This window comes from Diospyros lotus, chromosome 2 (assembly GCF_014633365.1).
Source record: "Diospyros lotus cultivar Yz01 chromosome 2, ASM1463336v1, whole genome shotgun sequence".
Taxonomy (NCBI): domain Eukaryota; kingdom Viridiplantae; phylum Streptophyta; class Magnoliopsida; order Ericales; family Ebenaceae; genus Diospyros; species Diospyros lotus.
This window is the reverse complement of record NC_068339.1, coordinates 14,462,468-14,482,403: the sequence shown is the minus strand read 5'-3', so window position 1 is coordinate 14,482,403 and position 19,936 is coordinate 14,462,468. Positions and strand designations below refer to the sequence as shown.

The 19,936-nt window shown below is 36.8% G+C and overlaps 2 protein-coding genes across 6 annotated transcripts in view; one reads left to right on the top strand and one right to left on the bottom strand.

The window, feature by feature from the left end:
* Nucleotides 1-2,088: 2,088 nt before the first annotated feature.
* Nucleotides 2,089-3,368, bottom strand: LOC127795674 (putative RING-H2 finger protein ATL49). Its single transcript, XM_052327492.1, has 2 exons — nt 2,587-3,368; nt 2,089-2,492 (listed from the first exon to the last, which is right to left on the bottom strand). The coding sequence occupies exons 1-2, from the start codon at nt 3,140-3,142 to the stop codon at nt 2,134-2,136; spliced, it is 915 nt and encodes a 304-aa protein (XP_052183452.1). The 5' UTR covers nt 3,143-3,368; the 3' UTR covers nt 2,089-2,133.
* Nucleotides 3,369-6,834: 3,466 nt separating this feature from the next.
* LOC127793789 (mannosyltransferase APTG1) overlaps nt 6,835-19,936 on the top strand; it is a 62,610-nt gene continuing 49,508 nt past the window's right edge. For 3 of the 5 annotated variants that reach the window (XM_052324519.1, XM_052324518.1, XM_052324520.1), the window contains exons 1-9: nt 6,835-7,264; nt 7,369-7,486; nt 8,535-8,639; nt 8,835-9,121; nt 15,930-16,211; nt 16,371-16,569; nt 16,768-16,919; nt 17,023-17,185; nt 17,276-17,370. In XM_052324519.1, coding sequence (XP_052180479.1) covers nt 7,035-7,264; nt 7,369-7,486; nt 8,535-8,639; nt 8,835-9,121; nt 15,930-16,211; nt 16,371-16,569; nt 16,768-16,919; nt 17,023-17,185; nt 17,276-17,359 — 1,620 coding nt within the window. In that variant the 5' untranslated portion in view covers nt 6,835-7,034 and the 3' untranslated portion in view covers nt 17,360-17,370. Of the gene's footprint in view, nt 7,265-7,368; nt 7,491-8,534; nt 8,640-8,834; nt 9,122-15,929; nt 16,212-16,370; nt 16,570-16,767; nt 16,920-17,022; nt 17,186-17,275; nt 17,510-19,936 lie in introns of those variants that run through there. The other 2 variants (XM_052324517.1, XM_052324521.1) reach the window with 2 other exon arrangements.

Here is a 19,936-nt window from a genome sequence, read left to right as displayed (position 1 = left end):
ATAATATTTATTATTAAATTACAAAATAAATAATAAAATTTTATAGTAGTTAAACATATATGTAAGGTAAAATAAATAAAATTGAAGTTTATTGATGAAGAAATGAAATAGAGAGTTAAATAGAGAAGAGAATAGAAAGTATTGCTGGAGCAGACACAATTTTCGAGGTAAAATCAGAATAGGGAGTAAATTATTTATAATATATTAGGGAGTGAAATGAGGAGGCTTGCTAGAGATAGCCTTAGAGGGGTAGCCGGGTGATACGCAATGCAAGATGCGAAAAATAAATAATCAGTAAAAGTTTATTGTGTGACATTTGACAATTAATTTTTTTTGAACTTTTTTTGGACAAAATCATGAACAAGATAAACTTGATACATTAGTTTGTTTTAAAAAAATTAATTACTATTTAGAGGTTATAAATTCAAATTTTATTAACCTAGTTAATTTTTATTTTCTTAGATAAATATATAAATAATTTTAAAAAACACTTTATTGATAAAATCTTATAATACTAAAATATGATGTTTGTTTATTATATAATAATATGCAGATATGTTTAGTTTATACATATAAAATATGTTGTAATTAAAAAATGCATTTTTGTAATAGAGAGAGAAAGAGAGAAGAAAGAGTGCAAGAGAGAAATAGAAAGAGAGATCGAGGAGAGATGGTTTAAAATCAATGATAAAATAGTTAATTTACTTTTAGATCAATTACATAAAAAAATACTAATATTTTTTTAATTTTAAATTCAAAATTATATTTTAATTTTTTTAATTCTCATCACATTTTTTAAATTATAACAAATCAATAACGTCATTAACTTTCATTGCCTCCAGCTGATGTGAGCCAATGACATGGACAGAGGTATGCACATTAAGGAACAGTGGTGGCCTGCAGCTGCATGTGCATGCTCGTGGTGGCTTTCGTGTTCCTTTGGGACCTGCTGGGATGGCTAGTTTCAAGCGAGATCCCTTAATTTTTCCCAATACAAGGCTAACTACTGAAATCAATTACTGTGCCTCCGTGCTTGATAATGCAGCAACACCATCAGGGGAAGCCAATGATCAATAATATGCTGCCGCCGCCGGTGGAGTGCACTCTTAAAGAGAAGTAAGTTACTCAGTCTTGACCAGTATTGTTGCAGAGTTATCCACCGGCAGCAACGGGCTGCGGGGGTGAAAAACTCAGCCTATTGTCGCACTGGTGCTAGGGTGGTGGGGAGAGAGAGAGAGAGTACGTTACAGGTGTAGTCATAAGTGAAGTCATGAAATAGGGTTTCTTTGCCCACACTAATTTGATCATATTAGCTACCAGCAGTGAGAGTTAATAAAAGTTGACAAGTGTGTTGTAGTGGTATGGATGGATAAGAAGAGAACATATTTTGAAGTAAATAAAAATGTTTCTATGCGCTATATATGTAATTCAAGACACAACCATTAAAGTGCTAACCTCCTCATTACTCATATAACTTGCCATTTTTATGGATTCATTGAATCCTAGTAAATCCATTATGGCCCGTGAAGTTGTCCCCCACTGCAAGCTCCCTTATTGAAGTAATAATACAATGATTAAATGAATGCAATGGTCATTTGTGGCCATTTCGGATTTCCAATCCCACTATTTTCTAAATCATTGCAGTGCCCAACTAAATACCATACTATTTTTTTTATTAAATCTTTTAGAGCTCATCTTGTTATAAACTTTCTATCCCGTGATGATTGCGCTCACAAGATTACGGAGATTTGAGAGTAATTTATCGTAAATAAATTACGAAAACAAAGAGAGTGAAGTTCAAATACAACTTATTCATTTTATTGTTGTTTATTTATTTATTTATTAAATAACGATATGTTAATACATATTTGTTTTGTCGTCGTGTCGTTTAATATTATCATGTAAATAAAAAAATATTAATTCAATTTAATTATCTTCCATATCTTTGTTATTTCCTTTAATTTGAAGAACGACTTATATAAAATATCTTGAACTTCTACTTATGATAAATATATTTTTTTTCTAATCATATGAAATGCATAAATTTTCTATGTTGAATTCCAAAATTTTCTTCTATTTTCTATTTTCAATCATCCAGCGTTCCCATCCTACAAACGAACGAGAGAAAATAACTCAAACACTCTCTTGTCTTCCCACCAGCCAAAGCAGCGTCCTCCTTGCAAAAGATGGCGTCTTGGTGCTCAGCCTCTCCTCACCACAACCCAGTTCGCCGGAGACCGCATTCCGGGTTTCCGGAAAGTGCAACGAATAGGCCCGTCTCGGAGCCAGCCCGGCCGCAACCGGTCCTTTCTTCGCTGGAGCTCTGATGGGTACTTGCAGAACCAAATTCTCATCCATTACATACGCGAAAGAACCCATAGAAAAGCACCTTCTACCATCAATCCTCCTGTCGCCGTATCCTCCTTCTCCGGCACCGCCCATGTTCCGACACTTCCCCAGCTTGACCGCCACAACCTTCTCTTCCGAAACGACTGTTCGAAGAAACGCATAACAATTATAACTGTGTATTATTTCAAGAGAGAACTATATTAGATGTTAAGGCAAATACAAGGGATAAAGATAAACCTATTTCTGGTTGATTTGAGTCGTCTTTCGCCTCGATTTCAGAAGATTTTGTATCATCCCCATCGGAGAAGATCTCTCTTGAAATGTCACCGACGGATTCGACAATCATGATCGTCGGCCGGCCGCGATTATCGGGCGAGGGATCGAGGAGACTGGCTCGACAAAGTGGGCAAGTGGAGTGAGATAAAAGCCATTTATCGATGCAATCCATGTGAAACGCGTGGCTGCAATCAGGCAACAATCTGAGACTATCTTCCAGCTTGAATTCGGACAAACAAACGGCGCAATCGAAGGGGTATTCCACCCCGGCGACGGCGCTGTATTTGAATATCGGCAGAGCGTCGATCAGGTCCTGGTCCAGGCCTTCGTCGTGTAGGACGAAGAGCTCCCGGAGAGGGCCGTGAAAGGTCGTGCCGCCGTTGCCGGAATCTTCAGGGTTTTGGTTCCGCGGCCAGACGAGGAACCTGATTAGGTGGACGAGGCAGGAGATGAAGAAGACGGCGGCGATTGCGACGACGACGATCGCCAGGTTGGGGCTTATGGCGATTTCACCCATATTTTCTCGGGAAAAAGTGAGAAAAACTGAAGGAAATCGGGGTATGAAGAATGGGATATCTCGAAAGGAAAAGATTTGAAATACGATGAATCATGATCATCGATAGAGGAAGCATTAATTGCAGACCCGAGTTAGATTAGAAATTATGCGGTTACTCTCATCAATGATGGTGTAAATGAGAGAGAGAGAGAGAGAGAGAAAGAGAAGCTTAGCTTAGCTGACTCCATTGGGATTTCGTCAAAAGCTAGGCGGTAAGAAGGTCTTCGGTTCTTCTTGACTTCAACATGAGGAGTTTCTAAATTGATTCCGAACTTCGATCCAACGCAGACGTGCAAATAGTCCACGTGGTTTAGTAAGATTAAAATATATGTCTGGTTTGTTAGGGTTTGAGGGTCGAGTCAGAGTATTTTTTTACGTTATTTTTGTTTTGAGAACAGTGTTTTTTTAGGATTTACTAGTTATTTTTTAGTTATAAAAAATAATCTTATCTAAAATTCACGATTAATTTATAAATAATTGTGCATATTTGATAAATTTAAGTAATTAATGCATGCGCAAAGAATCATGTTTGTAGGTTTTCAATAAATTTTATCATTATTAACAACGCTAACCTCATAATCGAAACACATACATATATATGTTTTAGTTTTTACCGTTATCTTATTGATCGCGAGAGACAACCGCAATGCATGATAACCCCATGACCTCAAAAGCATAGATAATTAGCAATAACTCACTTAACGTCTATTACTAGATTACCTCAACTACCGATATAGTTTAGTTAAAATATAATGTGACATAATTTTTTAACAATAAAGATACTCAACGTAATTTCTAAAGCGCAAATGATTCTCTTTACCGCCAAATTAAGTTTAAGCTAGGGTGTCTAATGTGTTTTACCCATAATTTTATTCCTAAAAAGAGACTTGTTTTAGAGGCTCTTTATAAGGATTCTAGAGATTTGGGGAGAGGAAATAAAATTATAAAGTACTCTAGAGATAAAATTCAGTAAAAATAAATCTCTATCCATCACATCATATGAAATGGAAGAAAAAATGTTAAATATATACATACATGCATACGTCAGTGATAATACAGTCTACAAAGCGAACCAAATAAATCAAGGAAGTAGAACCAAGAACTTAATTAACATCATAGCCATCGTTTGGTGGCAAGGCTTTTTTCAAAGGTATATACTATGGAAGGTTGTGAAAAACTTAGACAACCACAAAGAATGCGGCAATATCATGTATTGTTCAAGTTCAGACATTGCATTTGGTTCATCAATCATTGAGAAGAGGTAGCATTCATAGTTTTTCCATAAGGGATTCTTCATAGAATAGTAAGAAGGAAGAGAAGGGTGTGCTCAATATATAAAGGCTAGTAGAGGCACTAGAGCTTGCAATGTAGGTGCTTCATTTCACCATGAGACAACGGAGATTGTATGCTTTTTCCTTTTCACTCTTAAATGAAATCTAAACGAACGTAATATTTTTTTTCATTCAAAAAAGAAAGAGCACTCTCATACAAGATGTATTGCCATTTTTTTATATTTCCCATGTGTCATTTGTGAAAGAATTTGATTTCCTTTGTAGTTCATTAAAAAAGAGTTCACATTAGTATTTCACAAAAAGTGTAAAAAATACTGACTTTCACTAGGAATGAGTAGAGGTTTTGTTAGAACGAACTAACCGAATCAAATTGGCTTCGATTCGGTTATTTAGGTATCAGTTAATGGTTCGATTATTTTTGACAAAAAAATTGATTAATTTTTATTGATTCGATTTTCGTTGGTCGATTAACCGAACTAACTGAACTGATGTTTGCTTGTGTTCAATCATTTCTAGTTCCTTTTGCCCTGTGCGTCTATAGTTCATGTCTCTTCAATTTGGCTAAGCCTGTAGCCTTGTTCCTTCAACAACCCTACTCCCATTAATTGTCCAATCTCATTTTTTAATTTGGCTTCTCAAGAAGCCTGTAGTCGCTCTTTCGTCCCTTCAATCTAATTTTTCAATTTGGCTTCTCTCTCTCTCTTGCTCTCGCTTTCACTCGCTGTCCTAGCAAGCAGGCAACAAATCCTAATCTCCAATTTCTTTGTCGTTTCCTGAAGATCCAAACTTTTCGTGGGTGTTCAACACTACCCATTTTGTCTTTCTTTAGTGTCATTTTTTGTATGGGTTATTCAATTCTTCTTATTCTTCTGATCGCTATTCTTTTTGCTTTCTCTCTATTGCCAAAAAGCTATAAATTGTTGATTAATGGGTCAATTCATGGTGGGTTTTTGAAGAAGGGGTTTTGAGAGTGATTTTGGATTAACGAAGCACTTTCCAAATTCTGGTAAAATTCATTTTTTTTTAAATGCTCTTATCTCTTTCTTTGTCTTCGATTATTTTGTGCATTAGTTCGGTTCAATCAAAATAGTTTAGGTTTTAGTAAGTTAGGGTTGGTTGGTCGGTTCAATTTAGTTATTATATGTAATTTAATTTGATTATAACTGATTGAACACCCTTAACTTTCATCTTGAAAGCCAAAGAACCATTTTTTCCATCGGTGCATGCATGGTAACAATGAATAGCCAACCCTCTTTCATACTAAATTTTGAGAGTGACATATAATTTTATAAAATAATATAGGGTACAAATCAAATTATCACTCAAGATGATACCTCCAATGATGCTTCTTATACTAAGGTTACGTTAAGTTTTAAGAGGCGAGAAAAATAAAAGGTTTATAAAAGAAAGGTATGAAAAGAAAATGGTGGAGAACTTCCTTATTGTTGTTTGGATGTTAAGTAAAGAAAAAATGAAATTTTCTTGACCTCATTTAAGAGTTTAAGCAAAAATAAAATGAGAAGAGAAGGGCTATAACATTAAATTTTTGATGTTACTCTCATGCTTTATATTATTATACATAACATAAAAACTAAGAAAATAAAAAAATAATTTTTTAATTGAAAAAGGACTCACATCTCCCCTTCTACCACCCTTACAAGATTTTAGAGGGAAGAGGGAAATTGGGTTCCCTCCAATCTTCTTTTTAAAATTAAAATCAATATATGTTGTATGTCGACATTAATTTATATTTTTAGCCACTCAATAATTACAAAATAATTAAAAACTAATCATGCTCTAACTTCTATAGTAATTGCTATAAAAAAATATTGTAAATCCCATAAAATTACTGTTTCCATATCTATATTAATTTGTATTTTTAGCCATTCAATGGTTAGAAAATGGTTATAAGCTATTAATGTTCTCACTTTTATGGTAGTTGCTATAAAAAAATATTATAAATCCCATAAAATTACTATCTCCAGGCTAAGACAGTCGCATGTAACTGAATCTATTTGACATCTCTATTCTTTACTCATAAACCAACATCAATCTATTGTTTATAATTTATTTTACTATTGAATTTTAAACTAATTTTTTACACTAAACACCATATTCAACTTTTATTTTTTAAACTTTTAAAAATTAAAAACATTATTAAATAGTATGCTCAATTTTTTTAAAATAAAAAAAAATAAATACATAAAATGATAAAAAACTAAACACAAAAATTAAAATCTAAAATTAAAAATTGACGACTCTAAAAAAACTCTAATTAAACATTTATTATTTATTTTTAAAAGTAAATATAATTAAATATTTTGTTACTTTGATGACACATTGTACAATAAAGCAGAACGGACAGCACATCACATCAACCCCAAACAAGCCCTGTGCCCCGACCGCAAATTGGATCGGGGCTAGGAGCCTGACTGGTGCACCGCTGCTCGGCTTTTCTCTGCTTTGCTCTCTTCTCTCCCCTCTCTCGTAGAATTCCTTCCGTCGGCCACAGGAGCCGTCGATTCATCTTTTTTTTAGTGGTTTTCTGGTTGTAGTCAAGCATGAGACAGAGGAAGAAGGCAAATGATGTGAAGCAAAAAGATAGAATTACAGATCCTAATTCTTTTGGAGAGAGACCGGGAGCCTCGGTTTTTAATCCAGCTTTCTCGTCGAAGAATGTATTCTTGATTTGTCTGGCTGTGCGCATGGCAAATGCTTTGATGGTGCAGACATATTTCAATCCAGACGAGCATTGGCAAGCCCTAGAAGTTGCTCATCGTATCACGTTCGGGTATATATTTGGTTCAAATCGATTTCTTCTCGATTAATGTTTTCTTAGTTTACTCTATGTTTATAAGCTGCTAATGGTGTGTTATTTGTGTTGTTTAAACGAAGATATGGATATTTGACTTGGGAATGGGAGAAGGGGATCAGAAGTTACCTGCATCCCATGTTGTTTGCTTTCCTTTACAATGTTCTTGCCTTATTTCGTCTTGATGCGCCATGGATCATGGTAGGTATTGGCTCCTCCACTGATTGATTTGTTTCTAGTTAAGGTTTTATGGAACATGTTGCTATAGAGGAGTATAAATATGTTTAATTTGCCTATACATTTTTATTTGTTGATCAACTGTTTTAGAACAAAATATTGGAAAATAAATGTAGGTATTGATATGGTATACCGATAATTGATTCCCCATCTATCCTTTCTGATTATTCAATATTGAGGCAGTGGATTATTGAGTTGTTACAGTGTATTTGCAATGTCTGCAAGAGGAGAGAGTTGTGTGGTTCATTCATTTTGTTTTCCTATACTTAAAAGCTGACATAAATTAGATGAATTTTATGTAAGTTTGTCATGTATTACTGGGTTAATAAGGATGGATATGTTACTGGGAATTCATCTTGGGTTCCCTTTTGGGGATTTTTTCTTTGATGGAATTTTGGGTTTAAATGCTAACCAGTTGCTTTCCGTTAGAGACAAAACATTTCAGAAAATTGCCTGCCTTGATAACCTAGACTTTCTAGATATTGGCATTCGTGTCACAATTTTCTGGCATTTCATGCTTTGGCAGTTTGGCCTTAGCACAAAATATTTGTTGTCCTGGGTCATTGTGAATTTGGTACTGTTTGGAGGCCAATAGATGGGAAACTTTCCAGTACTATTTATTATGGCTGGAATTTATGAGAAATCCTTATAAGGTTGGTGTGGAAGTTCAACCTAACAATTCATGGAATTTAGTCAATGCATAACATCTTTTGTTATGAGTTATTTGTACATTTGGTACCATGAACTGGAGATTAAGGTTGTGCATGACCTTTGAATTGGGTCAAATACACAACCTCTCATGTTATGGGTTATATGTATATTTGGTACCAAGAACCAGAGCTGTTTTCATTTACATTTCCATACAATTTTTTCTTTTCAATACTTTGGCTACTTTACTTACATTTCATCCTTGAAAGTTGGCAAGTCAGGGGTATTCAAGTTAATGCTGTGTGTGCTTTTCCTTGTAATAACTCATAATCTCCTAGGTAACATTCATTTTTGCGTTTTACAGATTAAAGCTCCAAGGATGTTCCAATCAATTTTTTCTGCAGTTGGTGATCTTTACATTTACAAACTGTCTCATGTCCTATTTGGCAACCATGTAGCACAATGGGCAGTATCCTTCCCTTTTGTGCTGTGTTTGTTCTTGAATATTTATGTCCTTTCTTTTACTGCTGGAAGGGTCATATAACACTTATTTTGATGATGACAAAACAACACACCACTAACAATTATTTTCATAAAATGGAGAAAAATATTTTTAATGTCATTCTGATGGTTGTAATGATTGTACTACTTAATGCTATTTCAGCTCTTTTCACAGTTGACCAACTGGTTTATGTTTTTTTGCATCAATCGTACATTATCAAATAGTTTGGAGACTGTTCTTACACTTGTGGGCCTTTACTATTGGCCCTGTATAAGAGTGTCTTCCAGCAAAGTTCCCTTAGTCTCGAGAAAGTGGGGTTTGGTTGTTGCAGCATTAACATGTGCCATTCGACCAACAAGTGCTATTACATGGGTTTATGTTGGCCTCTTGGAGCTGCTTCTGACACGTCATAGACTAAAGTTTGTTTTCCTTGAGGTGATTCCTATTGGGTAGGTATTTCTACGTCATTCTCTTCCTCAAAACAGTCTTTAATTATATGAAATCTTGTGCCAATGTCTCTAACACAGTTTCTCTTTTTGCACTGGTTTAACCATTGACTTCTCTAAGAGGAACATTTACATGCCCCGCACCTATTTAAACACAAAGCTTCTTCAGTGCATCTTGAAACATGTAGCCTTTTCCACATCTTTAACTCTGTTGCCTTCGAATTTTTTTTTCATTGATGAAGTTCATTAGAATGTTGGGTGTTATAGTATGCCTGTATGCAATAAATTCATCAGCTACTAAGGACTAATTCCCCTCAGGTTGGCATATTGTGCAAAGGAGAAGGGTCGAAATGCATAACAAGTGTGTGTTTTTAAGATTTGTTTAGGCATATTAGTTCACTCAGCTTGAATGATAACTTTTTGGTATTGCAGATGAACTGCTATAAGAATCTGGAAATTTGTTCAAATGTATATCATGGAATAAATATGAATAGCCCCTAAACTTTTGAACAATTCAACGGGGATTGTTAAATTTATGTTGGCCAAAAAAATCATCTCTCACTTGAATGAGCTCTTTCAGTGCTAGAAGCTAAGTTCTATTAGTTGGACAACATACAATGGGTCAATTGCTTGAGAATGGGCTCAAAAGAGGCTGCCGTGGCTTAACTTTTGTTTATACTGACAGTTCTAACTTCCTGTATATACAGAACAGGGAACTCCAACATGATTTCTCTCTATTGAATTCCTTAAATTATCTTTTAAGCCAACACAAATTTGAATTTAGAAGCCAAGTTTAATTTTACTCACTTTCTTGATCACTATTCTGTGATGAAATTCTAGGGCACAAAAAGAACAAAGAGACGAGAGAAAGAAGAAGTCCCTTGGTAACTTTATTATCCAGAGAATAAAAAACTTACAATCAAATAAGAGGCATAGCTATTTATAGACACAGCTAGCACTCTTGATAAAAGACAACGCCTAACTACAGTGCCTAAACACACTTTAAGTTACCGAACAACAATACAAAGTAATACAACAGAAACAAATTAGAAACACAACAAGAACAACAATACAAAACACTTATACTTCCACACTCCCCCTCAAATTAGACTCCTTTGTAAGAGGACAGTCTGTAATTTGCAATTTTGTTTGTACTGGAAGAGCTGATACTGGAAGAATCATTGGAATTGCATTGAATAGGGGACATCTTTAGGCCAAGCTTTTGACATGAAAACTGGAATCGATCTCTGGCTAGACTTTTAGTGAAGATATCTGCAATCTGATAAGCTATAGGAATATACCGAACTTCAATATCACCATTCTCAACCACCCGTTCATGCACAAAATGCACATCTATTTCGATGTGTTTAGTGCGAGAGTGAAACACAGGGTTCTCAGCCATATTTTTGGTTGCCAAATTATCATTCCAAACAACTGATGTAGTATTGCATGGATATCCCAACTTAGCAAATAAAGACCTCAACCATAGCAGTTCTATAACACCCAATGCAACAGCTTGATATTCAACTTCTCTTACTGACCTGACCACCACAGATTACTTCTTTGATCCCCTCACAATTAGATTTTGTCCAAGACATACACTAAACCCACTAGTAGATCTCCTAATTTCCTTGCAGCTAGCATGGTTTACATCTGTATACACAGTTAGAGACAAATCGTCAAGTGAGGAAGAAAATCACAGGCCCAATCCAATTGTCCCTTGAGTGCTGCATTTTGGGAGCAGACAAATACTGGCTTAATTTGTTAACAACAAACGAAATATTAGGGCGTGTATGTGTTAGACATTGCAAAGACCCACTTAGAGTCCTATACAAAGATGGATTGGGAAAAACATCACCCTCATCAGTTAAAGAAAAGCCAGAAACCATGGGTGTATCACAGGGTTTACAGTCTTGCATGTGAGCCTTCTTCAGCACATCTAAGACATATTTAGATTGAGACAAGTACAAGCCACTTGTATCTCGATATGCCTCAAACCCAAGAAAGTAATTAATAGAACCAAGAGTCTTTAAGGCAAAATGAGTATCTAGATCAGTAATACAAGACTTAAGTGCTGTATTATCAGAACCAGTAATCAAGATATCATCTACATAGACCAGAATGAACAAAACATAGGTTGCGGTTTGTTTAATGAACATTGACACATCAGATGTTGGCCCTAGAGAATCCCTAGCTTTGTAAAGCCATCCTCAATTTATTGTACCAAACCCTTGGTGCTTGTTTAAGACTATACAAAGACTTTTTTAATTGACAAACATGCGAGGGAAACTTAGACCTAACAAAACCTTCCTGTTGAGTTATAAACACAGCTTTTTGCAAGTCTCCATTTAAAAAGGCACTATTGACATTTACTTGCTGCATATCTCAACCAAAAGTAACTGCTAGAGAGAACAAGACTCGAATTGTAGGAGCTTTTATCACTGGACTGAATGTCTCACCATAATCCATTCCAGGGTTTTGAAGAAAACCCTTTGCAACTAATCTAGCATTGTATTTAAGAACTGAACCATCAGCCTTATATTTTATTCGAAACACCCATTTACATCCAATCAAATTCATATCCTTAGAAAATGGCACAAGAACCCAAGTATGATTGCGATGCAAGGTGGAAATTTCCTCTTCCATAGCTTGAACCTATCGTGGGTCTAAAAGAGCCTCATGAACGGAATCAGGTTCTAGAGTACTAACTAAAGCATGGGGTGAGATAGAAACAGTTTTAGCTTTGGACCGAGTGACCATAGGATGAATAGAAGGTGCAGGGGTAGCTTTAGACCTGGGTAAGGTATTAGTTACAACGGGCAGTGAGGAAGAAGAGGTAGAAGAGGCTGATGTAGAAGAGGTTGATGTAGAAGAGGCTGATGGACTTGAGCTGATTTGAGGTGCAGAAGAAGATGAAGTCAGAACGGGATTATGAGAAGGATTATGAGGCAATGCTACTTCAGGAGATGCAGGAGGAAATGAATAAGGAAAAGAACCAAAAGGAAACACTGTGGTAGATCCCCCATATCGACGCTCATTAGAAGAAGAAGACAGAAAACAAAGCTGGATAAGGGAACTCAAGATGATTGAATTGAACATGACAAGAAACATATACCCTTCCTGATGGATGCAAACACTTATAACCAGAATGAGTGTGACTATATCCAATGAAAACACATTTAGAGGTATGAAAATCAAACTTGTGCTTGTTATAGGGTCTAAGGTAAGGAGAACAAGCACAACCAAAAGGTTGTAGCAAGAAATAGTTTGGTGGTTTGTGATATAGCAGTTCAAATGGAGTTTGAGACTTGAGAGGAGAAGCATGTAAGATGTTTATGGTATGAACTGCAGTGAGAAATGCTTCTACCCAAAATTTTAATGGTATATGAGCATGGGCTAATAAAGTAAGCCCCATTTCAACAATGTGTCTATGTTTTCTTTTAGCCACACCATTTTGTTGGTGTGTATATGGACAAGTAAATCTAGGTTGAATGCTTTGGCTTTGAAGATAGGGTAAGAAGGCTTTAAATTCAACCCCATTATCAGTTTGTAAAGCCCTAAGTTTTGAGTTATATTGTAGTTCAACAAACTTGTGAAACGTTACAAAAATAGATAGGGCATCATATTTCAGTTTCAAAGGATATAGCTACGAGTACCTACTGTAGGCATCAACAAAAACAATGTAATATCGAAAACCTTCTATGGACAAGACAAGAGAAGGCCCCCACAAATAAGAATAAACCAATTCTAATAGTTTTGTAGCTTTGATTTCACAATCAGAAAATGGTAGCTGATGTAGTTTACCAAGTTTACATGAGTCACAAAAGGATAGATCATATTTTGAAAAAGGAACATGAACTTTATTCAATACTGCTCGCAGTACATTTGATGATGGATGCCCTAGTTTGGCATGCCATTGTAAACTAGCATTATTACATTGAGCTATTCTAGCATTAGGAGATTGCTCATGAACAGATGAGCTATGTTTATTACAACAAAAATCAACTGAGCTGTTTGACAACAAATGGAAGCCTGAAGTTTTTGAGACATTTGATTGGATTGGAATATTGGAAACAACATGAGCAAATGCTGGTGACAGCTGATAGAGTCCATCTTTAAGACCTCCCTGAAGTAGCACTTTCTCATAATCTTTGTCCTTGATCAAACAAGAAGTAGCATGGAATTCAGCAACATTGCGATCATGAGTAAGTTGTGATACACTAATTAAGTTTTTTTTCATGCTAGGAACATGCAAAACATTAGGCAAATAGAGGATAGAAGCAGGCTGCTAATGAGTATAAAAATTACTATAACCAACATGTGAGATCGGTAGAGTCTTACCATTTCCTATGGCCACTTTATCATCCCCAGTATAAGGAGTGTGAATGGAAAGATTACCAAGGTTAGATGTTATATGGTTTGTCGCACCAGAATCAACAAACCAAGTAGGATCTGCAACAGAAGTTGAGGATTGAGACAGATTATCAGGTTGAGGAGGAAAGTTGCTGTAGTAAGCACTTGGAAAAGCACTTGGAACAGGCGGAGGAAAATTGCTATAGCAAGCACCTGGAACTGATCCTAAATTATTCATGTAGGCTCCATTAGAACCACTAAAGGTAGCCTTGTATGCCTTGGATTCTGACTGACCATCACCATTATTAAATCTACCAAAACCTGAATTAATGATTCTCTGGAAATTTTTGTCAAATCTATGGTAACATTTGTCATCAAAGTGCCTTGGTTTGCCACAAAGCTGACAATAGACTCTTATGTTAGAAAATCTATCTCGTCCTCTTCCTCCTCTATTAGTAAAACTTCCTCCTCTAGTCATGTAACCTCCTCTATTAGCAACAAATTCACCTGATCCAGTACTTGTTGACTGTGCCATATTAACTATCATGCCAGAGGATTTTTGTAACTCCGAATCAAAAGTAGAAGCAACCAATGGAAAATTCAATTCACCTGATCTAGTTCTTGTTGACTGTGCCATATTAACTGTCATGCCAAAGGATTTTTGTAACTCCGAATCAAAAGTAGAAGCAACCAATGGCAAATTCTTAGACAATAGCCTTTGTTCATGCATTAACAACAAGTATCGCACCTTTCTATATTTATCTCATCCATTTGATATGTTATCAAACTAACAACAGTTTCATAGTCATGATCAATGCCGTTTATAATAGCAAGAAGCAATTCCTTATCATCTAGAGGTTCTCCGATTGCTGTTAACGAATGACCTATAGTCTTAATTTGCAAGACATAATCACTGATAACACACATTTCTTAAGAGACCTTAGCTGCTGTTTTAATTGGAACGACTTCGCAATTTTTTGGTGCGAATAAAGACTTTCTAAAGAATTCCATACCTCAGCAGATGATTCCGAATGGATCACTTGTGCAAGAACTTCTTGGTCAATTGTAGAAAACAGCCACCCAAGCAACAATTGATCTGATCGCATCCAGGCTAGATAATCAGGATTGATCTCATCAGCAGCTGCATCATCAGCTGATGCTGTATCTGAACTTGACAGATACTTTGATTGCGGTGATGTCTTGTTAACGAACAACACAAGATCAAATGCACGAAGAGTTGCAAGGATTTGAGCTTTTCAAAAAATATAATTGCTCGAGTCGAGCTTAATTGGAATGAAACTAAAGGCCTTAGCCACCGCAGAAAAATCAAATTGCGAGGCTATTGAAGAAGAGGAATTACGAGGAGATGAAGAGGAGTTCGAATTGCAGGCCATTGGCTCTATACCATGTGATGAAATTCTAGAGCACAAAAAGAACAAAGAGACAAGAGAAAGAAGAAGTCCCTCGGTAACTTTATTATCCAGAGAATCAAAAACTTACAATCAAATAAGAGGCATAGCTATTTATAGACACAGCTAGCACTCTTGATAAAAGACAGCGCCTAACCACAGCGCCTAAACACACTTTAAGTTACCGAACAACAATACAAAGTAATACAGCAGAAACAAATTAGAAACACAGCAATAACAACAATACAAAACACTTATACTTCCACATATTCTTGTCCTTTTAGCTCAAACAACCTTCACCAAGCAATGACCTCAAATTGCATACAGAACTAATATGCTGAGAAGTCTGCAAGCTCTAGCAATTTCAGTATTTGATACCATGGGTTACAAAAATCCATCTCCTGGCCTCATGTTCCTTTCTGTGCTATAATATGAGAAACAATTCTTATTTATATGTATTAAGTCAGTCCACTGAGTTTGAGGGTGCTGCCGCCATATGTTTTAATCATTTGCCTGTTAATACTATTTATAGTTACATCATCATCAATTCCACGTTATCCTAATTGAGTTAGGCTCAGTGACATGGCATTCATAATGTCTATTGACTTTTAAAAGTCACATTGACAATACAAATCCATGCAAAATAACGCGGTAAAATTTTTTGCTTGATGCTCTTCTTGACACAACCCTCTAGCAAGGGAATAATGAAATAAAGTTCCAAACTATCTTTGTATGCAAAAGTTTCATGAGATGACAGTGAATGAAGATAACTGATATGGGTGTGTTCCATTACACAGTCGATATTGTGAAACCAACTTGTTCTACATGGAAGCACTATTTACTTAGTGCTTGTCTCTTTTTGTGTGCATTTGTTGATGTGGAGTACTTGATCTTGCTCTTATTTTATCTGCTCGAGTAATTGTTTTATTACCATTGCATCAGGGGAAGTTATTGAGGAAACTTATATTTAAGTGTTTGGGTGGCTCAGTAATTTTGTAATTTAAATGGTCATACCATCTTATCCCTTATACTTCAACTCATGGTGTCAGGCTAATGATGATTGCACTATCATGTTTGTTGGATCGTTTGATGTATGGATCATGGGTGTTAGTACCCCTTAATTTCTTGAAGTTCAATTTTCTTTCTTCTGGTGGAGACTACTATGGAACTCACCCATGGCACTGGTACTTCACTCAGGGATTTACTATTATGCTATTCACTTTTCTCCCATTCTCAATAGCTGGCATTATCCTGTCTAAACAATGGAAGCTGTTTGGACTTATTTCATGGGTTCTTGGACTTTATAGTGTCCTAGGCCACAAAGAGTTCAGGTACTTTAGTTCTAATTTTGTTCTTCTGTTACTAAGAATACTTTTTTTTTCCTCTCATAGAATACTGTTTTCTCTGTTCAATTTATTGAAAGGAAAAGAAACTGTTTTCACTGCTCTGGACTTTACACTTTTGTGATCTAATCAGACTCCGAGTAACAGGTTTGTTCTTCCTGTGCTTCCGATAGCTCTGATTTTCTCTGGATATTCACTAGCAACAATTGGAAAGGCTAATTCATCATATAAACCGAAAGGACCTCCTGGGATTCACAGGAAAAAGCCTTTAAAAATGCATTTGGCTGTTCTTTTCCTGCTTGCCTCCAATCTTCCAATGGCTTTGTACCTGAGTCTGGTTCATCAGGTACATTTCTTTTTTCCATCAAACAAGATGCAGCCATGTGATGTTTTCTTTTAATTGGATAGCTCAAGTGTTTTATGTTGTTTTTATCATTTAAGATTATAAGATGTTGCAACTTGCAAGTATTGTGATATATATATATATATATATTCTGTTGATAATTTCTTTTATTGATCCTTAACTGCATTATCTGCTGGACAGAGAGGAACAGAAGATGTTATGAACTATCTTTCTGTTGAGGCTCTTAACGGGAAAGTGGAAAATATCCTTTTCCTAACGCCCTGCCATGCTGCACCTTACTACTCTACTCTCCATCGCAACATTCCCATGCGTTTCTTAGACTGCTCACCAAGGTATGTTAACAGGAAACATATAGAGAAACTGTTCTCTCCTTGGCATTTTGAGCGGACAATTGTGGTTACAGTTCTAATTTTGGATTTGATGTTTGCTTAACAGTGGAGAGAAGGGAGTTTTAGATGAGTCGGACCGGTTCATGATGGACCCAGTTGGTTTTGCATCAGAATTTGCAAAAAATTGGTCTTTACCAAGTCATATTGTTCTATTTGATTCACAAGAGAAATTACTCGAGGACTTTTTAGCATCTCATTCTTTTCAAGAGGTGCATTTTAGTTTGTCTTTCGTTACTTTCATTGCCAGCATCCAAGCATTTTGTATTGTTTTCTTATCGATTCTGGGTTATAACTGGCAGGAAAGAAGGTTTTTCCATGCTCACTTCAAGGTTGATCGAGACCTTCAAGCATCGGTGGTTGTATATTCCTTCAGAGGTCATTAATGCAGTCACAAGTAAACCAAGTAACTCTGATCTTCGTAGTCTGATTCATTTATTACAAATAGAATGCCATTTGTTTCTCCTCTCTTCCTTTTTGTTCAGAATATTCATTTATTAGACGAAAGCAATCACTATGCATGCTTTTATATTTTATTGTTCATGGGCTTATAGTAAATACGGTGCTTTGTATTGAGCTTGTAAGTGAAGTGTGAGACAGGAGCAAGGCAGGGTTTTCCCACCTTATCCCCAAGCCACAAGCCTGATACCCCAACTCTTGCTCATACTAGCCAAGGAAAAATTCAAATCCCATCACCATTCCTAATGAATGGGGATCCCCACACTCCATTGTATCAAGTTTGTTTCTAAAGTTGATTTAAATGAGATATACAATAACATACAAGAGTCACGAGTCTTAGTTTGATTAGGTGGGGTTGACTACATTTTAGACCTTCAGTTGATTTAGGGCTAAAGACATATCCAGCCCCTTGTACTTTGCCTGTTTAACCAATTGCGCCCTTGAATGGGGGGGGCTAGTTAGCACTGTGTGTGAAATCACGCGCTATTGAGGAACGTGAGAGATGAAAGGTGCTTCTCCAACGACTATATTTGGACACTGACAACTATATATATGACACCTACTTGCTGCTGTCACTGTTGACTTGAAGGGTGCTTGCTGCTTGTTGCCAACGACGTGAAGGGTGAAGACGACAAAGTTGACGACGAGAAGGGTGAAGACAACGGAGCCAATGACCCGCTGAGGCCTGACACATTAATCGATTTGCAGAAGTGCAACGACGACACATCGACAGTCGTTGCAGCTCATCTTTTTCTTCCTGTGTTGACAACACATCGGTCGATCTGCACGACTTGGCCAATGACTTTTCTCGCCCCATGGCCCACTCATTGCTGGTCTCGCCAACGACTTGCCTCCCTTCATACCACTTGTAACGAATCGCCCCATTCGGCGCCCTAAGGTTCCTGGGGGCACGCACAAGTACCCCAAGGCCAGCCTTTCCCATACGTGGTAGGCAAGCTTGGTATACGCTAACACACAATATTTTGGGTAGGATAGCGACAATAAGTGCATAACATAGATCCATTAGTGCACATTTCAGTATTATGGGCCACACGTGCATCATATGCTATCCTGTGAGGCCACATGGGTAGGGGGATTCTCTTAAGTCTGTGACAAGCTCCCCTACTCAATCCGCTAACACCCTTGTAGTGGAACTGTGAGTCTCGCTTCTTACGCCTTCCATAGAGAGAGTAGCCAATTCCTCACACAAATTGTGACACCATCCCCTCGATGGACAGGTTCTCCCACACACACCTGTGACTACTAGCCCTTGCATAGATGCACTGGTGACTACTAGCGCCTCTCACTAATCCTCGTAGCAGTACCCGCAGTGCAGTGCACACCTACCATGTCCCACTGGGCCGGACCACACATACCTAGGGTCACATCAAAGCTCTTCTGCACATCCCTTTTAGTGCTCCACGAAACCAACAACAACATGGCAGGTCCAATCTCCGTAAGTTGGCCTTTTTGCATCCTTCATCCCCAAAGTTTCTCCTTTCCAACATGCTTACTAGCTTGCTTGGCAAAATGCCTCTAGCGACGATCGCAAAGATCGCATCCGGTAGAACGTGCGCTGAAGATCTCCTGCACTCCATGACGCAACATCCCAGCAAAGCCCTACTCTGATACCAAATGTTGAGGGAAAAAAATTAAGAGTACACAACTCTATTTTATCACTCAAAGGAGAAGAAATTTACTAAATATTGAAGACTAATTTTTCTAGAAAACTCACAAATTCCCACACTTCACTTAAGAAAATACAACTCTTTCAAGAAGAGCTACAACTTCAAGTTTTGTTGCTTATTATAAAGCTTGCTATGGGGTGATTTCAAAAGTTTACAAGAAGGGGTATTTATAGCAGTACAAATACACTATTAGCCACACAATACGCTAGAGACACTAATTACATTTACTAATCATAATTATTCCACACCACACACGTATCCCACTTTCTTTTTTTTATTATTTTATTATTGCCTACCAAATCCATGAACTAATTATAGAAAGTTCCATAAGTTGGGTCAAAAGAAAATTGAGATGAACCTCTTCAAATGTTTTGGATTGGTGTGATGAGTCGGTACATGCAAAATCCAAAGAAGTCACATTTGGAAGCAGTTCGGCGAATATTGAGATATGTGAAGGGCACAATTGACTATGGTCTTTTTTACAAGAAAGGTGAAGATTGCAAGCTAGTTGACTATTGTGATACTGATTATGGAGGAGATCACGACACTCGTCGATCAACTATCGGGTATATGTTTACTCTTGGATCAGGAGCAGTTTCTTGGTGCAACAAGAGACAATCGACTATGTCTTTGTCAACAACTGAAGCAGAGTACCCAGCAACAACAATGGCAGTTCAAGAGAGTACGTGGCTGATACAACTAATGAATTATCTACATCAACTAGTATACTATGCATTTCCGTTGTACTGTGACAACCAATCAGCAATTCGCTTGGCAGAGAATCCGGTCTTTCATGCAAGAACTAAACATGTGGAA